This window comes from Lissotriton vulgaris, chromosome 10, assembly GCF_964263255.1.
Source record: "Lissotriton vulgaris chromosome 10, aLisVul1.2, whole genome shotgun sequence".
Lineage (NCBI taxonomy): Eukaryota > Metazoa > Chordata > Amphibia > Caudata > Salamandridae > Lissotriton > Lissotriton vulgaris.
In genome coordinates, this window is record NC_141698.1 from 984,861,671 (window position 1) to 984,882,239 (window position 20,569).

Consider the following 20,569-nt stretch of genomic DNA (forward strand, 5'->3'; position numbering starts at 1 on the left):
ATGGGGTCTCCTTTAAATAACAGCACCGTTGCAGAACAAATTTACACTCCAGCCATTGTGGGGAAGTATGAGGCATTGTGACTTTTCAGATTTCTGTGGAGTTATCAATTCATAAACAGATTTTATGAAAATAACGTCTCTTGAATTTGACATGGAGGAGTGTGTTCCAATGTTGGGAACTGCTACTTATAGTTTCAAAATATTATGTAACAGCACAATCAGATGAAGGTCTAAGATAGTTGCACTGTAATGCTCCTACAGTATAGGGAATCAAAAAGAAAAACCCAACCCAGGTATCATTGCGAAATGAAGACATTTTGGGTCCTGGACATAATTTGCTGGCATTCATTGCTGCAAAAGTTTTGTCACAAGTAAAAGACCGAGAAAGGAACCTTATTCTCAGTTCGTGTTTTTAAAGCAGGTAAAGGTGGATCAGATCAACATACCACTGTATGCTTGACAGGCGGCATTATTGTGCGTTAACTGCAATCTACTTTAATTAGTGCTGCTAAATTTAAGAAATATTACCAGCAGGGAAAGGCAATTGTGTACACAATAGTTTCACTGTACTAGCCAATAATACTATGAGGGATTTGGAAGACATATATGCCTTCACTGACAGCACCAGGGACTGTCTGTAGCAGTTTCTTTCTCCCTCCCCTTTTTGTGGCTGCTATTACTAAATGGCAACACAGTGAATCGCGTCATCCTGCAACTGTCAATCAGTAATAGAAGGAGCAAATAAAGAGACAAACGTTGCAGTGTCCTCCATTCAGACAACAGTACTTGAATTTGGGGTGTCGCTTATCAATGAGTTCGATATTCTACGCTTTCAAATCGGTTCCAGAGTCTAAATATTCTCCAACGTACTCTAATATTATGTTTAGTTTCTTAAACAAATCTCATTCTTTGCCCTTTCTTTGCCAAAATTATTTGCTCCTTGATCTTTAAAATACACTGGGAAGAGATTTCCCAAAGCTTTCACAGCCTAAATATCAGTCTTTTAGCACTTGCGTTTTACCCTTTGCTCATATCGTTTTCCAGTACTACATTTTCTAGGACTTCTAAGCCTCACGTTATAAAGAACACAAGCACACGAACACACACTTTGTCAGCCCTATTCATCTACTGATATGTTCAAATTTAATTACTATTTCCTTCTGCCCACAAGCACACTGTATGGGAAATGGGCTTGGGAAGCCTATTTCATGCATTGGCGCTCGTGCACTGTGAGTGACAGCATTTTTCTCGATCATATGCGGACACCCATCTAAAATGAAGTGCACTTCAAGTATTGGACCAGACAGCCAATACGATACTTGCCAATTTTCTTTTCATTTGATTTTTTTTTAAAGACATCCTTGTGTGTTAAAACAATGTCTTCAGGTTACAATAATTCAAAACCAATATAACCCACCTTTATGCCAATAAGAAACTTATTTTCCTGTGATGTGCATCAAAGCTAGAAGTTTCAGTACCTGCACCCCTGGACGGCGAAAAGACTATTAAAATAAGCAGTGGTTATTTTTTAGAATATAGCAGTCATGTGGGCTCCACGTTTAGATGGTAGTATGATTTCTATTTTCCTATTTCTTTTGGCATATGCATTCAATAAAATTTGAAAATTAACCATTGCTCTAGCTTGCGGTGCCATACCAGTTGGCCTTGCTAATGCTTGTTTTCAACTACGGTCCTCTTCATTTTGCTAACAATGAGGCCTCTACAGGGGCTTACATTAGCATGCCTGTAGTTATTTTTTATGCTATCTTTATTAAGTCATGAGTTGAGCAGCACTAATATGCTTCCTGTCCCACAAAAGTGGGTTGGGATAGTAAGAACTATGAAACCCAACAAAACAATTTATGGATTTAGTGATCTTATGCAGTAACAGTGTTTTGATTTCGCTTTAAGAAATGACCCAACATTGCCCCATAAAACATGTTAATTCTCAGTAGGAGACTCCTCATGATGAGAAATGTCAGACACAGTGATCGGAAAAAAGGGAGGAAGATGGATGAGGTTAAGAAAGGAGAAATATGTTTCTTTAAAAATAGTAGTCATGTTTGGCTTAAATGTTGTAAACCCATTTCTATACAACAAATATGCACTGAAAATGGGAAATATCAGGCAATGACTACAACCACGTCCTTAACTGGTCATTTAAGTCAACTTTTTACAAATGTCTTGACCACTTTCATACTTTGACCCAAGTCATGGTGAGGCAGAGTGTTACGAAGGTCAAAAATGAAGATTATTTCATGGTAGCAAAAAAATTCTCCAGGAGGTGAAATCAAATATGAAACTCAAACAGGTGATCTAGGAAATGATTTCAGAGTAAAGGGGAAGAGACAAGAGAATACAAGGTTTACTATGAGATCATGGGAGGTACAAACTTTGGCATTTATCATCAAAGTGCACCATTTGCATAATGTACTATCAGAAAGAGTTAGAAATAAATTGCATTTTCATTTCTCAAGAATGGACTAATTTCTACGGACTCGGAATCTTATTAGGTAAATTTATGTGATTTATTACCGAAAGAAATTCAAGTGGAGGAGGAGGAGGAGGAGGAGATGGTTCCATGGATAAATCCAATTGCCTCAAGGAGCCTGGAGAGAGCTTTCCTCTTTTAAGGTCCTCATCTTGGCCCAGATGAAACTGGGAGCTTCTCCGTCTTCCTCTGGTACAATGCTTCTAGGGGAAAGGGCAAAAGTAACCATAAATGGAATCATAGTAGTTTACTAATTACATTACAATAACAAGTATGAACTATTCAATACCTGATCAATAAATAAATGAACACTAGGCGGCTTTGAGATGCAATGCCTAACTGGACATTTCGCGTCCATTCACTTTTAAGTTCTTATGACCATGCCGGCAGCACTGAAAAGATAACTCGATGCATCCAGTGTGCCCAGACCAGGGTATAGCTGTACATCTCCAATATTGAGCCAAAGTATGTTAAACATTCGTTACAGGCCATCCTTACTAAGGGCACTAAGAGCTCTTTGGAAATGCCCCAAGGGGTTTATGTTCGAGGAGGAGAGAAGAGTAAAGACCAAACCAATGAGGCTGTGAATTGAGTCAACGTGCATCAAAAGCTACAATCAGCACTTAAAGACCTGGAAGCGAGGTGAGATAAAAGCCAAAGTAGTACAATAGGAGCAGTATGTTCTGAATTATTGGTCTACCTATAAGGCGTGAAGGCAGGAAACAATTAAGTGTAAAAAAATATTTTAAAATGATGGGAACCAGTCAAGTGTAACTAGATATAAAATGCATCAACAAGCAGCGCCTCTGAAATGTAAATGGCAGAAACTTTCAAGGTCAGACATGGAAGCTTTTTTGCTGCTGCACCAAAAGAAATGTCCCTTGCATAGTCTTGAAAAAATAACACGTATATTAACAAAACCAGGCCACCTTACTTACTTTAAGTAGGCGAGTACTTTAGCTAAAAGGTACAAACATCCAAGGGGGCTGTAACATACTGCTCTCTAAAAAAAAAGCGCTATTGCTGAATTGGTCTTTTTTTAGCCACTGAGAATTTTTCCTATTGCCAAAAAACATATTTTATGCTATGCTCATACTACGCGGTGCTTTTTCCTTTTCACCAAGCGGAAAATGAAATCATAAGTGCTTGTGAAACATCCGGGATGACAATATTTGTACATTAATAAAAAAAATAAAAACCAACTGGTTCAGCGTGCTTTGCAGGAGAGTTAAGCACCCAAAGAAGACATCTGTGTTTGGCTAGATCAAGAGTTGAACCCATAGCAAGGCAAAGCTCTGTCTTTCTTCCATACGTGGTCGGATACACTGAGTACCCTTGCAATGGGTAATAGTAACAAGAATTATTTACCGTTTTTAAAAATCTTATCAATGTGGTATTAACCACTATATACATTTTTATTTGCAGTTAGCAAAGAATTGTGCTTTTGGGTCACCAATGACAAAGAAGCAACACAGCACAATGTAGAAGACATGGGAGAAAAGAACCTAAAAGAGCTATGATGGAGACAAACACAGGGAGACATAACCATGGTTTTCAGGACCAAGCAAAGAGACAAGTAAACTAAACGCTTATAAGTGGGCATTCACAAAAACCATGAATGTGGGGGGCGGAGGTGGAGTAGAAGAATTATTTCTGATGAAGTGGGAAAAAGCTGCAAGTACAAAACGTACATACAGCGAGTAAGGGATTATAGAGGATGGAAGGAGACATTGAGTATATTGAAGAGCAACAGGTGAGATAAACAGGGCAGGAAAGTGCAGACTGCCAAACAGCAGGAGTTGACATTTTCTATGTTGACACATGAACCATGCAAATGCAGAAGACAAGAGGCCTTGTATTAGAATGAAGGCAACAGAAACAGAAAATGTGGAGCATGAGTCTAAAGCGCAGCTCAGCTGAAGGTGGGAAGTTTAATGCAGCCATTAATGCGGAGGTACCTTTAAATTAAGACTTCATCAATACTATTTGTAGAAGAAGAGTAAGAAAAAGATGTCAGTGTAGGAAGAGCTGGATGTCAGGGTAGGAAGAACTGGAGACTTACGTGACGAGGGGCAATCAGATGAAGTTGGGTGGAGGAAGTAAAATGTCTGCTAGCTTAGAGGTTAGGAAAAGTACAGTTGCCCAGTAGCAGGTAAATTGCAGACAATTGATTGTGTTCATAATGTGAAGATATATCTGAATATTTCCAAATAAAGCAAAAGAAAAAATGAATGAGTTGGACTAACCTCAGTGACAAAAGTCAAAGGGCGGTGATAACATGTACCCAAATGGGGCAATGGGATGTCAACTGTTTAGAAGGGCTCAGATTGAACTGGAATAGAGGCTTATTGATGAAAGCTGGGGAAGGTCACAGAAAAAAAGTGGCACTTGGATGGACACAACATAAATATTTTTACATTAGTTGGCGTGCTTGTGTGTTGTATTGTTCTTTGTCGGAATTGTTCTGCTAGAATACAAAAAACGAAACTGACTATTTAACACACAAAAGGTCACCTTGTGAAAGAGTGGAAGATCTTTATGCACTAATTGCATCAAATGGTATCATGCAAAAGCAGGACAGGGAAACTTGTTATAAGGGAATTTGCAATTCAAGGATGAGGGAAGTAGGAATCACACATCGATAGGCCTGCCATACTACACAATCGCTCTCGCACTCATAAAATGCCTCTGCTGCAAAAGAGTCACAGCCCCAACGGTGTATCTGTAGTTATCAAAACTACTTTATGTTTAGATGTGTCTGGGAGGTGCTAAGAAGGGTAATATACTGCTGTGGTCTTGTTTAGTTTCCTTTCCTCACACACTCTTATTACCTTGCCCTTTTTCCCGTTCCATCCCTATGCTCGATTGTGTTCTCACATTCCATGTGTCATAGCTTGACAACAGAATGTTCTGTTGTGAACTGGATCTAAGGCAGTTGGAGCTTAGCTGCTGCCTGAGCTGATTGTCATTTACTTTGTGTTTCTGAATAAAGCTACTTAAAGATTTCAGTGTGCCCCTTGGATTTCTTTACATATACATATTGGCCCCTCCTTTAATCACACAGTCGACAACTCTGAGCACAGGAGAGTCAATTTATTGAGGGAGCATCTAATAAGCTCCAGATTCGCATATACCTTTACACACACAAAAGTGCATTTGTCTTATTTCACTCTGTGGTTGTGGTAAAAGTTAAACCTATACTCCGTAGGTGAAACGAATATCTGAGCCTATCCTCACCCCTGGCATATTTTGGCCAGTGGTCCAGGAAGAGAAAATCAAACTACTGGAAATGGTATGCAAACATGTAAAAGTAATTTCTACTGTCAAACACCCACCGGAAATTCCTAAAGGAGTTCCGACTTGTAAAACTTAATTTTCCTGCATTAGGATAGCTAAAATCGTAGTGGAGTGAGAGGAATGATCAATTAAGAAAGATTGTTTCAACCCACTTGTGCACTGGTTTAAAAAACAAAAAAAACTAAACTCAAGTAATAGTTTGGTTTTAAGCACATGTGGCGGCCTAGACCAAGATTTCTCTTGGTGTATAAATGGAGAAAATAGTCTTTCACATCACTTTTGATTCATGTGTAATAGGGAATGGAGTCACCAGGGCTTTATTGCTGTAAATTACGTTAAGAGTTTACACCAAGCAAAATATTGGGACAAACTGTTTTTAGTTTATTTTCAATGTGTCTACTTGGGAAGAAATGGAAAAACTAGAATTTCTTATTATAAAGTATATTGTGCTTAAGGAATGTTAACTAGGGGTGGTCATCCTTTTCTCCTTAGTTAAATATTTCATTACTAAAGAAAGAATATGCATAAGTATACAATGTGATATGATTTTTGCAATCACTTAAAAAAAATCAATGTTCGCCTTTTATGTCCTAATGCAACCACGCTGATATAATAAGGACGGAGGAAAAATCAGTTTCCTACCTATTGGACAGGCAGCAAAAAGGGTGCAAAACCGCATTTGATCCATTTTTGCACAGAGCAGCAATCACATAATCTGGCCACTGATCTTGTAAACACTGAACAAATGAGGGATAAGCACCTGGTTCAACATTACACACTACATGCTCTTTTCCTGAAATAGGAAAAATGAATACAAATAGAGGACTAATAGGAAATAATATGCATTGCAATGTTACGAGTGGACTTGTCTCCAGCTAATAATGGAGAAGGTCTATTGTTGTTAGGTGTAGATGAATTTATATACGCAAAACACATTTTTAGCCATAACTGCACTAAAATCAGTTGTGCTGCAAAAATTACATGGTGGCTGTAGAGACCTAACTCCTATAAAATGCTACCGAGTTTTGGTACTGCACAATTCTATATAACCAGTTAAGGGTTTACCATCCCTGCTTTTAATTATTCAAGTTTATCTGAGTAACAGACAAAAATATTGAGCACATTTACAAAATAAATGAAAAAACATCTCAGTGTTGCATTTCTATCCTGGCACGGCCAACAGGTACCTCTTGTGAGGGAAGTTAACTACCATAAAATCTCTGTTTGTGTTCACTAAACATGTATGGAGAGTTTGCTTGAGCTACTGAGTAATAAAGTGCTCAAACAACATTTCCAGATATTTAGAAAAACGATTAACAAAGGGATAAAGCGAATATTTTGCAGATCAACTACAAAATACTGGGCAACAAAATGGTCAAGATGATCAAAAGTATTTATTACAGCTTCAGCCTTCACTAAAGTGAATATCAAAAGGACCATCTTTGGTTGGGTGGACACTACTGATTGTGGAAACTAGAAAGGTGTACTTAGATGCAGTGAAGAGAGTCCCTTCGTTGTCAAACATAGGGGACTGGAAAAAATAACATTGATCAGAAGGTTATGATACATCCGTATCTCAGATTCACTTAAGAAAATAGAAAGCTGCTTGTTTAGCTTGGTCTCAAACATCCAATTTTGGTCTCGTTGTTGAGATTGCTTCGCCAGTGAAAACAAAATCCCTGAAACCAGTGGATTAGTCATTTTGTACACCTGTAATAAATTTGGTTGGTACAAAAGATTAAATTGGCACCTAATGATGAAACACTAAACCTTTCAGAAGACAATTTGTATAGAAAGTGATAATGAATTACTTGAAGATAGTATAAAATCTGCAGTGCCATAGATTATGTCGCACAATGGACTATGCCATGCTCCTCCTTAAGATCTCTGTCATGCTCATTTTAATGAAGTTTCCTTGTTTCTTCTAAGCAACAACTTGTGACAACACACTCAAATTTGGCGTATGACTGAATGCATACATCTCAATTTCTGAAGGTGAAACTGTGCACAAAACGTACTAAATTTATTTATTTTCTGAATTTCATATAGCGTGAACTTGACCCGAAAGTATCAGGTATTAACACATTTAGTGGCAATATTAAAATGGGCATTGGCAGTGCTAATCAGTCTCTGCAATGCCTGAGCTATTGACAGTGTCAATGTGGAATACATTGTGGAAGTGGTCTGGATCTCATGCTTTGCAATTATTCTCTGGAGAAACCCATGTCTCAATTGCACCTGTCCGGTGCCAATTTAAATGTGTTGGATGCGTAAACACCTTTCGTATGAGCCTAGACTGTTTGCAGTATGGCATTTTTTGCATCCCCTACGATTAACAGGGCGAGAGGTGCAGAAAAAAACAGGTTGGATACATATGCAGAACGTTGTTGCATATACCCCACGATAAAAATAAAATAGCACTGGCAAACTGTTGCATATTTTGTGCATTTCAGTGCTTTTTTACACTGAGATTTTTTAAGAAGGCTCCCTTTTCTATCAGGGCATACCTCGGGAGGAGGGAGGTGCAACCGCTGGCTTTAAGATCACATTACCTCTTGTGACTCTGGAACAACTCTTTTTAGAGAAGCATTAATATGGATTAGGAATGCTGGTTTCCACTTCAGATTGTTTTTTAAAGCATGAAACACATTGAGATTTAAACAAGTAACAAATTGGTACAGAACCAGCGTGAGGAAATTAAACACACACTTTACTTCACCATCAGCAGAGGGAAAGAAGTAAAAGGGCTTGGGGCGGGTGGGATGAGAGAACTTGTGAAAACACAAACCCTCATACGGAATGTTCCAAGACAAAGAAAAAAGTAGCTCCCAAAATGGGAGCAGGGGATGGACACAAGTACTTGGTCCATACTCTGAGCGAGGGCTAAACCCAAGAAGAGGCGTGATGCATGCATGCCATGGACAAAAGATACAAGAGTGATGATGTAGCAAGCAAATGTTAAGTCTAAGGGCGGGCTGAAGCCCACAGATTGAAAACAGCATTTCTCTTTGAGACAGCGCATGTGCGGTCTAGCCAAGAAAGAGATCCACAAGCCGTCAGCATATGCATGGACACATCCACCTCGCATTGTCTGCGGCTGATCCAGAAGGAGGGTCCCAGAAATCCTTCCATTCTCACAGGACAGTTGCCTAGATTATTATAAGTCTCTCTTCCTCTTTTCTATCCAAGCGTACTTTGGGAGTGTCTGCCACTGGCTAAATAATCACATTACCTGTGTGACATCAGAACAGCTCCATTTAGAGAAGGATTATAAAGATTACTATGGATTCAGAATGCTCGTTTAGATTTCAGAATATAATTTTTTATAATGAAACTGATCTGCAGAGGAAAAGAAATAACAGGATTGGGGGTGGGTGGGAGGAGACTGGGTGTGTGAAAACAGAAGCATTCATATGGAGAGTTGCAAGACAAAGAAAAGCATAGCTCCCAAAATGGGAGCAGTGGATGGACACAAGAACTTTATTCATGCTCTGTGGAGGGCTAAACACAAAAAAAAGCATGATGCATGCATACCATGGATAAATAGGGACAAAGCACATGAGAGCGACGATGGAGCAAGCAAATGGTAAACCTATGCGCAGGCTGAAGCCCACAGATTTAAAACATGTCTCTTCAAGACAGCGCATGCGCTTTCTAGTTGAGACAAATGTATGTTCTTGAAAAACTAAAACACAAATGTTGCATTATTTCATTGTGATGTAAAAGAACAGAATAAACAGTTTCTGACATAGTGGTTGAGGCCTAATAAAATTTTGCAATTGATATAAACAAAAAGCAGAAACCAAACATTGAAATAAATGAACTGCTTCTGTGATTTGCTCAGGGTGATTGGTCTTTTTTGGTCATGTCTTAAAACTTGCATCCCAGCATTGGAATGAACGAGCACAGGAACTGGAGTGCACGAGCACAGGAACTGGAGTGCACGAGCACAGGAACTGGAGTGCACGAGCACAGGAACTGGAGTGCACGAGCACAGGAACTGGAGTGCACGAGCACAGGAACTGGAGTGCACAAGCGTACACAAGCGCAGTCCCTGGAGGGAATTATGGCAGGCACTGGAAGGCATGATGGCGGGTACTGGAAGGCATGATGGCAGGCACTGGAAGGCATGATGGCAGGCACTGGAAGGCATGATGGCAGGCACTGGAAGGCATGATGGCAGGCACTGGAAGGCATGATGGCAGGCACTGGAAGGCATGATGGCAGGCACTGGAAGGCATGATGGCAGGCACTGGAAGGCATGATGGCAGGCACTGGAAGGCATGATGGCAGGCATTGGAGGGCATGATGGCAGGCACTGGAGGGCATGATAGCAGGTATTGGAGTGAACGAGCGCTGGCACTGGGGTGCATGAGCGCTGGCACTGGGGTGCATGAGCGCTGGCACTGGGGTGCATGAGCGCTGGCACTGAGGTGAATGAGTGCAGGCACTAGAGTGAATGAGCGCAGGCACTGGAGGGAATGAGCGCAGGCACTGGAGGGAATGAGCGCAGGCACTGGAGGGAATGAGCGCAGGCACTGGAGGGAATGAGGGCAGGCACTGGAGGGAATGAGCGCAGGCACTGGAGGGAATGAGCGCAGGCACTGGAGGGAATGAGCGCAGGCACTGGAGGGAATGAGCGCAGGCACTGGAGGGAATGAGCGCAGGCACTGGAGGGAATGAGAGCAGGCACTGGAAGGAATGAGCGCAGGCACTGGAGGGAATGAGCGCAGGCACTGGAGGGAATGAGCGCAGGCACTGGAATGAATGAGAGTTTATAAGGAGATAACTAAATAGGGTGCCCTGGTGCTGTGAGATTCAGCGGGCATAGCTTAGAGGGAGCTCACATAGCAGCACTGGAGTAAATGAGCGCCAGCACTGGAGTGAATGAGCGCCAGCACTGGAGGGAATGAGCGCCAGCACTGGAGGGAATGAGCACCAGCACTGGAGGGAATGAGCGAGTGGGAGTTTAGAAGGAGTTACCTCATACTAAATAGGGTGCTCCGGTGCTGTGAGATTCAGGGGGATAGATTAGTAGAAGCTCACATAGGACTACCAGCCATGTCTTGAGTTTTTTTGCAGATATCAAGGTACACAATTTCAGAGCACATGGGTGAAGAGAGCACGTGCCAATCTTTGGCGGCCAGAAGGTTTAATAACAAGCCCCGGGTCGGGTGGGAGAGTTAATACAATGCCTGTAAGTTAGCGCGCAAAAACAATATGGCACGGCAGCGCCCTCTGAAAATGCACTCAGGAGGGTGCAAACAGGAGGATGCGATGGAAGCATCTGCAGGAGGCACCATTATTTGGTTTCTGCGCAGAAAGGAAGGGGGAGAAAAGAAGATGGAAAGGAGTAAGGAACAGCGGAAGGCTAATGGAAGGAGACAGGAGTAATGCAGTGCTTAATTGTGAGAGGGGGCATCAAAGTGAAAGTGATTGCGATCGCGGGCTGTAGTGCCCGCGAGCGATGCACTTAATGAGCCATGACGAGACAGGAAAGCCAGATGGCGCCTGTGCTCGTGCGAGTAACAGCACACTCAAGGCCAGAGAAAAAGCTGTGGTCGGATTTTTAAAGACCCCACTCACTAAACGTCTTGCCAGGCAGCACATGTGCTGGCTCAGGCGAGACCTAAAAAAATTATATTTTCAATATTGCATTTTTTTTAATGTATACAAGACATATAGGCACGTTTAAGGTACTAAATAACTGATGCTCTACGTTAAGCAGGAAGGGAAAAAGGTAAATGTTTTTTCTAGATTAAAATACGTTCTAGCCTAAAGCACATGGTTATCGATATAGAATGGGTACAAGCAGGAGTATGCGAATGTGCAAGTAGGTGTGTCGTTATGTGTGGCTACTGACAATGTATGGAGAAAAAGCTCTCTTCAGGCACATGGCTAGAAACATTTAGACAACAGACCTACCATGGGACTGGATGTCAACAGACGTGAACGTGGTTAAAGAAAACAAGCACTGGCGTTGCCAATTGGTCTCGCAGTAGGAAAGTTGGAGCTATTACAATTGCAAATAACAATGCCTTTTATTTTTGTTTTCATTTTAAAAACATAAAGGGCTTTGTCATTTACAAACCCAATAGCTCCAACTTTCCTACTGCGAGACCTATTGTGCACTGCACAGTGTGGGTGAAAGTGGCACTGCGTGTGTGTGAGTAGCTTTGAGTGAGTTGCGTTGTGTGGTTGAGTGGAGTTGCATGTGTGAGTGGAGTTGCATGTGTGAGTGTTGTTGCGTGTGTGAGTGTTGTTGCGTGGGTGAGTGGCGTTGCGTGTGTGAGTGTTGTTGCGTGGGTGAGTGGCGTTGCGTGTGTGAGTGGCGTTGCGTGTGTGAGAGTGGGCTTGTGTGGGTGAGAGTGGCGTTGTGTGTCTGAAAGTGGCACTGCGTGGGTGTGAGTGGCGTTGCGTGGGTGAGTGGCGTTGCGTGGGTGAGTGGCGTTGTGTGGGTGAGTGGCGTTGTGTGGGTGAGTGGCGTTGCGTGGGTGAGTGGCGTTGCATGGGTGAGTAGCGTTGCGTGGGTGAGTGGCGTTGCGTGGGTGAGTGGCGTTGCGTGGGTGAGTGGCTGTGCGTGGGTGAGTGGCTGTGCGTGGGTGAGTGGCGTTGCGTGGGTGAGTGGCGTTGCGTGGGTGAGTGGCTGTGCGTGGGTGAGTGGCTGTGCGTGGGTGAGTGGCTGTGCGTGGGCGAGTGGCGTTGCGTGGGCGAGTGGCGTTGCGTGGGCGAGTGGCGTTGCGTGGGCGAGTGGCGTTGCGTGGGCGAGTGGCGTTGCGTGGGTGAGTGGTGTTGCGTGGGTGAGTGGCGTTGCGTGGGTGAGTGGCGTTGCGTGGGTGAGTGGCCGGAAAAGAGCCGAGAGTATAAGACTATTGTGTAAACCTAAATATCGTGCCTTAAATCATTGCCCGATTTTTCTGTAACACCTCAAATAACGTGCTATGATTATGGAACCTCTTGAGTGCCAGAGACTGGCAGCATCGCAGTAGTACTTCTGTCTCAAGGATACAGAAGTCTGGCCTTTTGGAGCGCACTGAGCCTCGCACGTGAAGGAGCGTTACATCTTTACAATCAGGTGAGACTTTAAGAGCACCTGAAGTGAGCAGCCGAAAGTGCGCGTGCACTGATCACTTCGAATGCGCCCCTAATTTCGATTCAAATACCTTGCCACGATTACACTTGCAGACGGCTTTCTTATGACTATCGAAATCCAGATGCCGTTTAAAAAGAACAGCTGGCAAATGAAAATGCATGTGCATTTAGGAGTTTAAGAAATTCCGCTCCTGCTCAAAAGCCCCGGCAGTGGCAGCCTCCTGTCGACGGTGCAGGCGGCTGGATCTCCCTCGGAGCCTTCTCATCATTTTGGTTACGTTTTTCCGCTCCGATTCAGCGCCTTCGGGTCTTTTTACGAGTAACTGACCCTGCCTAATCCATCTTTCAGGTAGGCAGGCGGAAAAGATATGTAATTAGTGGTCTGCGGGGAGGGGGAGAGAAGGGAAAAACAGAGCGAGAGGGGAGAACATGGAAATTGGTGGAGAGCTTAGTACAGAAACCGAGAAAAGAGTACGGAGAAGACAGACAACAAAACAAAGATGTGAAGAGGAGAGAACAAGAGGCAATGTACACTACGTTGGAAGGAAAAATAAGTAAAGTGATGGAACAGCAGATGCAGACAAAGTGAGTGGAATCACAGGGGAGGAAAACAAAAAGGAGTGGGAAATAAACAGCCACGAGGAAAAAAAAGGAACTGGCAAAAAGTCGAAGGAGGGGAAATTAGAGACAAATAGAAGGAAAAAGATGCATGGGAGTAGAGACAAAGAGAAGGAAAACGATGCATGGGAGTGAAGAAAAGAATGAAGTGGTGAGAAGAGAGTGAAGTGGTGAGAAGAGAGGGAAGTGATGAGAAGAGAGAAATGAGATACACAGATAAAAGACAGGGAGATGCGAGAGAAAGAAGAAACGCAGAGGTGAAGAGATTGGGGTCAAAGGCGAGACGTGGAGGGGGAAAGAACTGGAGAGGGGAAACAGGCGTGGAGCTGGAGAGAGGCAACGGCAACAAGCATTGAATAAATTTTTTTTATAAAAACAAGCATTGGCAAAGCAGGCAAGTCTTCCGTGCTGAAAGTGAAACCAGCCCTCGGCATTGCTGTGGTGGGGGAGGGGAGGCGGGGGAGAGGCAAGCAGGGAACAAGTTAAACGAGGTCTGGCAGGGAACAGATGGCCTGGGCGTGAAGCAGGGGGCGGGGCAGCGCTGGGGAAGCCTGTGGGAGGATGATTGATGACTTTGATGTGGGGAGGGAGGAGAGCCTTTTGCGAGCCTGCAGGAGAAATGCTGCCAATGCGCGTGCATGTTTAATCACATGGTTCACGTGAACTACATGAAAACCGCGTGGCTGAAAGCCCGTGGTTTGAAGAAGATTTTCGCCACTTGAATTCTCGCTCCGCTCGATGCGCTTGCGCACATCGATAGGTCGCGAGACCTAAACATTTACCTTCTGCAGTCGTAAGCTTTGAGTCGGACACCACACAAGCCTTAATTACACTCTCTCAGTGCTCCATGCAGAAACACTGTATGGTCTAGGATGTCACACCGCTGCTATTTGGCATCAACAGCAATTGATGACAGACTACATTATGGGCTGATTTATGTTCACTGCCTCTTTTCCCTTGACACTTATCAATACAGAGGGACGAGGAGTATTAGAAGATGAACGAGGTGAAGTAGAATGTCAATATTAAGTGGGCAGCGGAAACAAAGCATTTATCAGAAACGTTATCATCAAAATAAAAAAATGTTTTTAATGTTTACCGGTTCTCCTGTACACTCAGCATTGTTTGAAATATTTCTCCAACTATACTTATCAAATTTGAAGGGTGGAACTTCACATATTCCCAAAAAAACATAACATGCTTAACAAATAAAAGTTCGACTGCTGGAGAGCCGAGGCAAGTCAGTAATGTTTTGAAGAGGTAAACAAAGAAGAGAAAGTGGCTGGTTGCCTGTATGGGAACATCGACCAAAATAAAACTTTACAGCAAGTTGTATGTAAATATAGTGGTGCATTTTCAGCATCCATAAAATTCCACCCACAAACCCCTCTTTCCTTCGTGGCATGAAATAATGTTTCAGGGAAAGTAAACAATTATTTTACCTATGTGCATGCAACACTGTCAAGAGTGGGGCAAGGAGGGAGATAGCCTGCTTTTTTGCCCTGGCTATGAATTTAGGCATAAGAATTACATAACTGAAGTTGAATTCTATTCTTTCAATATGTCCATAGTTGCTCGCTGAAATATTAAACTGCTATCCCTTGCAACTATTGTTTTTATATACTGAGGGATTTCTAGAACATGCAGCTAAACTTTAAAGCACCCTTCAAGCACTCAACATCACCAAATCTCTTCCCCCAAAGTCTTCAATATAGGCAAGCGTTCACCAATATTCCACACTAAAGTGCTATACTCTTCCAAAAAGGCAAATTACATTGTTGGAGTCTTGTCTTCCACTTTGACTATCGACAGAGACATTCTTCACACTGCCACTTACTCCGGTCAGAGTATCATCCTTAACCAACAATCAACTGCCTAGTCAATCGAGTTTCTCTCAATTCTACCTTTGAGACCTTCTATAGTGTCTTTTCTCTACTTTAGATGGGGAACGAGGCTGACAGAATGCAGGAGGCTGATTGCAATGGTGGCGGGGAAACAAAAAATAACTTTAAAAAAGAAAAGTCTGAGATTCAGTCTATTGATTATCCTCTCTAAGTGCTAAATTATGGATGTCTGTTGACGAAGCATACGGTGCGTTTGCCACCTTATTTACAATAGCTACCAAAAAAAGCAGTCCAACATTCTTAGGAGCAGGAATGCACTGACACATTGTCAGGGCACAAACCTAGGCATATAAGAGCCTGGAAGGTACTTGTTCACCTACCACTTTACAAACTGGGCCTCCTTTTTCAAAACTAACTCTTTCCAGTATTATTTTTCAAGATGGAGAAAGACTCCACATCAACTCGAGTTGTCAATTGTGGTAGGATCAGCATGATCTATCCAACTTAAAAGGTGTCTGGTAGCTGAGACCTGAAAATATCTTTCATTGCATTGGATCTATGAACAACAAAAGAAATTGAGCTTAATGGTCAATTAAGTGAGACAATTTACCATTTCTTCTCAACGAAATTCCAGAAAGGACAATTTCAAAACCCTTAAGCATCTACACAAGGAGCCTTACAGGCTCCATAACTAAGCAAAGATTGACTGTTCCAGAGGCCCCTAAGGACAATGTATATGACGAAATGTCACTTCATCTTTGTGACAAATGCATATCAGAGAAGTAATCATCTGAAGATTAGCTACTGTCAGACCATTTAATATTGTTGCTAGGACATATTCAAATCAACTAAACCGAGCAAATCAGCCCATCAGTGTTCTTGTCAGCTTGAAACTTGTCAACATAGTTTACTCTGTTTTTCAGAGTAATTATCACCAAATGTGCTCATGTTTAAGTCGCACGGATCCTGGTTATCAAGACAGAATTAAATGTTACAAGATCTAGATAAACTGTATCACTCAAGTAGGAACTACTTGGACATACTAATATGCAAAAACTTATTTGTCCTGCGTTGTTAAATTTTCTCTATACACACTGCAGGCGGTAGTGGCATCAAGGATGACATCCATGCTGTTGCTTTCACAGCACTGCAGAAGACCCATATGGCCTTGCCTCTGGTGCCGAACAAAGACCAGGTTGCCTTTCATGGACATCTACAAAATTTAAGGTACCTAAGCTCCAAAAGTGACTTGCAGTGCCATTTTCAATAGAACAAAACCAGAGATGCTCAATACAGGAACAGGAAGAAAGGCGGTAGGGCAGTTGGAAAATGGAACCTCTGAATTGTAAAAATATTACCAGCACCTCGGCTCTGAAGGGACCAGAAAACTCCAGAAGAAAACTAAAAGTGAATGCTCACAACGGGAGTCCCATGCAAAAACTAAAACATCCCTCAGACCAGAGACCCACAACTCACATTTGACCAAGTTGCACTGGAATTGGGGACTAAAGTGTGTCTGGGCCTGAAGGCAGTCACTGCTGCCATACAAAGAATTTTCTACAAAGGTGTATTGCATCGTACTGCCATTATGCTCCAGCCAATAAATAGCATTTGCATTTCCCATGTCTAGCCAGCAGGAAGCAATTGATTTGGCTGTCTCCTTTCTTGTATTACTCATTTTTTCTTGGGTTTAAATGAAATGGACTTTTGTGGGACTAAGAACTCTATTCTTCCAGCTTTTTGTCCACCAGTTCTGCTGACGGCATTTGTTGGGAGACCGTGACACTGGAGCAGATGAAACAACATTGCTTCTCAAACACATCACTCACCTGTCGAGCGGCAAATGAAACCCTTAACCCAAGCCATGTATAGTTGACTTGCTTAGAAGGACAAACTGCAACAAGCTTTGCCACTGCAGATTTCATAACTGAAGCCTAAAAATGGCATACACGGGTCATGAAGGTTTGCATTTGAATTATGCCACTCCAGTTGTCACAGTACTTCAATCCTGAAGGCTTTTGCTTACATAATATTTTTAATCAGTAACAAGGAAAGCAATCAGACATTTGCATGATCACTGGAACTATTCATGGGTCCAACGATTGCATTCCTTAGTCAACTGGATGCAGGCGCTGAAAAAGGAACTGAGGGAAGAAGAGTGAGCCACTGATGCAAAAGACCTCCTTGTGTCCTTAATGAGTTGTTGTGGTATTGAAGAAAATATGGACTATGCAAAGAAAATAGTATACATTACAATCCCATGTTTTTGGTAGCAAATTATGAGAAATTTGTTGTGTATTATTTTGAGATGAGTGAAAACAATAAATAGTAGCAGCAAAAAACTCTTTCTAGAGAGCAATGGCCAAATCAAATATTTGAAAACAGTACAAAGCTAACCATGTGTCTCAAACAGAACTTTTGGGGGACTTTAGCAAACCCATTGTCAGCATAGGCGGAAACTCACAAACGCAGGACACAGACTGGTGAAACACTGAGGTATTTATTTAAGTACCAAACAGACAAGGCAACCCGCACAGGACTTCACACATACAAACAACAGGCATTAGTTGGAACTGACACAAAGCAAGATAGCGGAAGAGGGGTTGTGCAAGTGCTTCAATAGAGGTTCCTCCAGTTGGTAGTACGTCTCCTCTGCATATAAACAAACAAAGGGAAAATCAGTGTTCGTGTCCAAAGGGAAAGCAAACAAAGTTAACATCAAAACGCTCCATGGAAAGTTCACTGCTCCCATCAAACAGAATAAAATGTTGAAACACAGGTAGACAGATCAGGGAGCTGCAGAATAGCATAGAGCAAATGATGTGCAGGTGTGAGATATCTGTCTGAGGATAATAAAGTGACAGTCACTTAGATGAACACTATTTACATCCAGGCACCGGAGTAGAAGTCAAGATAAACCAAATCCACAGTATTGCACACTACATAAAAAAAGCCATTGTTGGACTTCATTAGCGTTACCTCAGGTATAAACAGCACGTCCTCCCACATTTCATGGCATGTTGGTGTGAATTTAATATTTGCAACCAACTACATGACCAGTATTCCATGGCCTAGTCGAATATTAATCAAAGGCTTTAGAGTTCCAGCACAAACATTATGGGAGTTCAGTGGTTAGATGGCATGCAGTAAGAACGGTGATCAGAGTATGTTGCTATCTAGTCACGGTGAGGTCCACTTACAAAATAGGATTCCGAGGATTAAAAGTGCAAATGACAGTGCAAAATCACTCTAAATGCAGAGATACAGCTCAGAGAAGCGCGGACCTCTGTCTTTCTTGTGGCAATCATTATGAAGCTAGGACACGAAAAGGGAGCACAATCTTAATCCACAAATACGGAAGGAGCTGCTGAATGCTTTTGGATCACGCAGCCACAGAGAACTCCATTGAGGTACCTTTAGTTCGTTTTAAACAACATACAGTATTTTACAAATGACTCCTATTTCATTTAACAAATAATCTGCACACTCACTACTCACCCATTTCTCTTGGTGAGTATTTATTCAATATGGTTTAGGCTCCATTGAGGAGAGACGTTTATCACCAGTTAGTTACAAATACATGTACTTCAACCCATGAGGCTCCATTGCAGCACAACTGAGGGGCACTATGCCACCTCTCAGAAGGAAAAGTATATGCTGGTGGCAAGAATAGAGTAGTGTTGCGCCAAGGGAGCTCTGCAGTTTGAAGCACTTGTAATGGCCATCCACTATACCAATATTTATAATATCGTGGAAATCTCATTGTTGGGAGAAAACGTTTCTGAATCGAGCAGTTAAAGAAAAACATGGACACGATTAACTTTCCTTTAAAATCATTTTGTGGCCAGTCAAAAGCATAAATTACCAATGTATCTCATTTTAAGCAACTTTGCTTCATAATTCATTGCTTTACAGATTCTTGGAGCAATGAATATAACTGGTATAAAAAAAAGAGGCAATTCAACAGCATTTTTAGAAAAAAGTACTGCATTTGAAGAGAGAAGGAACATCTTTGGACACATGTTGTGGGCGACATGCAAACACTTAGGGGAAGAGAGTATTTTGGGGCTAACTATGTTAAACTGCAGGATGAGAAGGGAACATTTTGTGGACCAATTCCATTCATTTGCTTTAGCATTTTTGGATTGAAGCACCTAAGAAGAATAAGCAGTGTGCCCATCTCTGACAACTCCACCCCTAAGGTGAAGGAGGCGATGTGAAGTACACCTTTGAGTCAGCCGCGTAGCTAGGGGGGGCGGGGGGGGGGGTGGGGGGGGGGGTTGGGGGCGTCGGTCACGGTGACATCGCTGCACTAGCCCGTTGCGGCGGCCTTTATAATTTATTTGGGGACACTCACTGACACTACTGTGGGTCAGTGTACCCAAATAAAATATAAAGGCCGCAGCAACAGGCCAGTACAGCGCGGCCGCCCGCCGTTTGAAGTGGAAGTCAAGCGCTGCGCAGCACCGCACGTCACGTGGATGCGCACACCTACCGTCTGAATCATTGCCCTGATAGGCTGTGGCTTTCCTTCCCAGGAAACAGAGGGGATGGGATCATCGCTGCAGGAAGCAGAACGTCGCGGGGAAATTTAGGGTGTGTGTGAAAGGAGCGCGAGGGCAGGGCCCGGCAAACTGGATTCCGAAGACCATGGAGGTAAATTGATGGAGGTTTTTAAGATTGTAGGCCCAAAATTACATCATCACATAATCCTGGACGATCGGAATGAATGGCAGTGCGGTCATCTAGACCAGAGGATATTACGAGTAATAAAAGATTTACTTTTTTGAAAACAGCGCCAACACTGATCTCATTAATACAAATCACCCACAAGCCTATCAAAGTGGTGTGATGTTGTCAATCAGTAACCCCGGTTATTCTGCTTACATCCTCAAGCCCTATATTCCGAAGCTAGCAAATCATTTTCTTTTCTTGGCAGCCTGTTCCGCCTTCGGTGGTGAGTGTGTAATTTACACTGATTTCCCAAAAGCTATAAATGGCTCCAACAAGCTAGCAGGCTGAAGTTGAATTGAGGGCAGTGGCATACCTCCTAAATCAGTAGCTCTGTGGGGGCTGTGTTACGCCCCTGATTGGGCGGCTTTTCTGTGTGATATTTAGTCGAGTTTCAATTGTGAGGTCAAAGGGAAGGGTCCTTTGTTTGTAAAACCTGTGTTGTCGAGAATGACTTTAGCCAGAACTCAAACATAACATGTGGGGTTTGAAAACA

At 42.6% G+C, this 20,569-nt stretch overlaps 1 protein-coding gene across 12 annotated transcripts in view; it reads right to left on the minus strand.

The window, feature by feature from the left end:
* PHF14 (PHD finger protein 14) overlaps positions 1-20,569 on the minus strand; it is a 1,195,141-nt gene that overhangs the window by 680,418 nt on the left and 494,154 nt on the right. For 5 of the 12 annotated variants that reach the window (XM_086941984.1, XM_086941993.1, XM_086941990.1 and 2 more), the window contains one exon: positions 2,536-2,694. The exons of 2 other annotated variants lie outside the window; for them this stretch is intronic. In XM_086941984.1, coding sequence (XP_086798110.1) covers positions 2,536-2,694 — 159 coding nt within the window. Of the gene's footprint in view, positions 1-2,535; positions 2,695-17,823; positions 17,995-20,569 lie in introns of those variants that run through there. 5 more of the 12 variants (XM_086941985.1, XM_086941988.1, XM_086941989.1 and 2 more) reach the window with 2 other exon arrangements.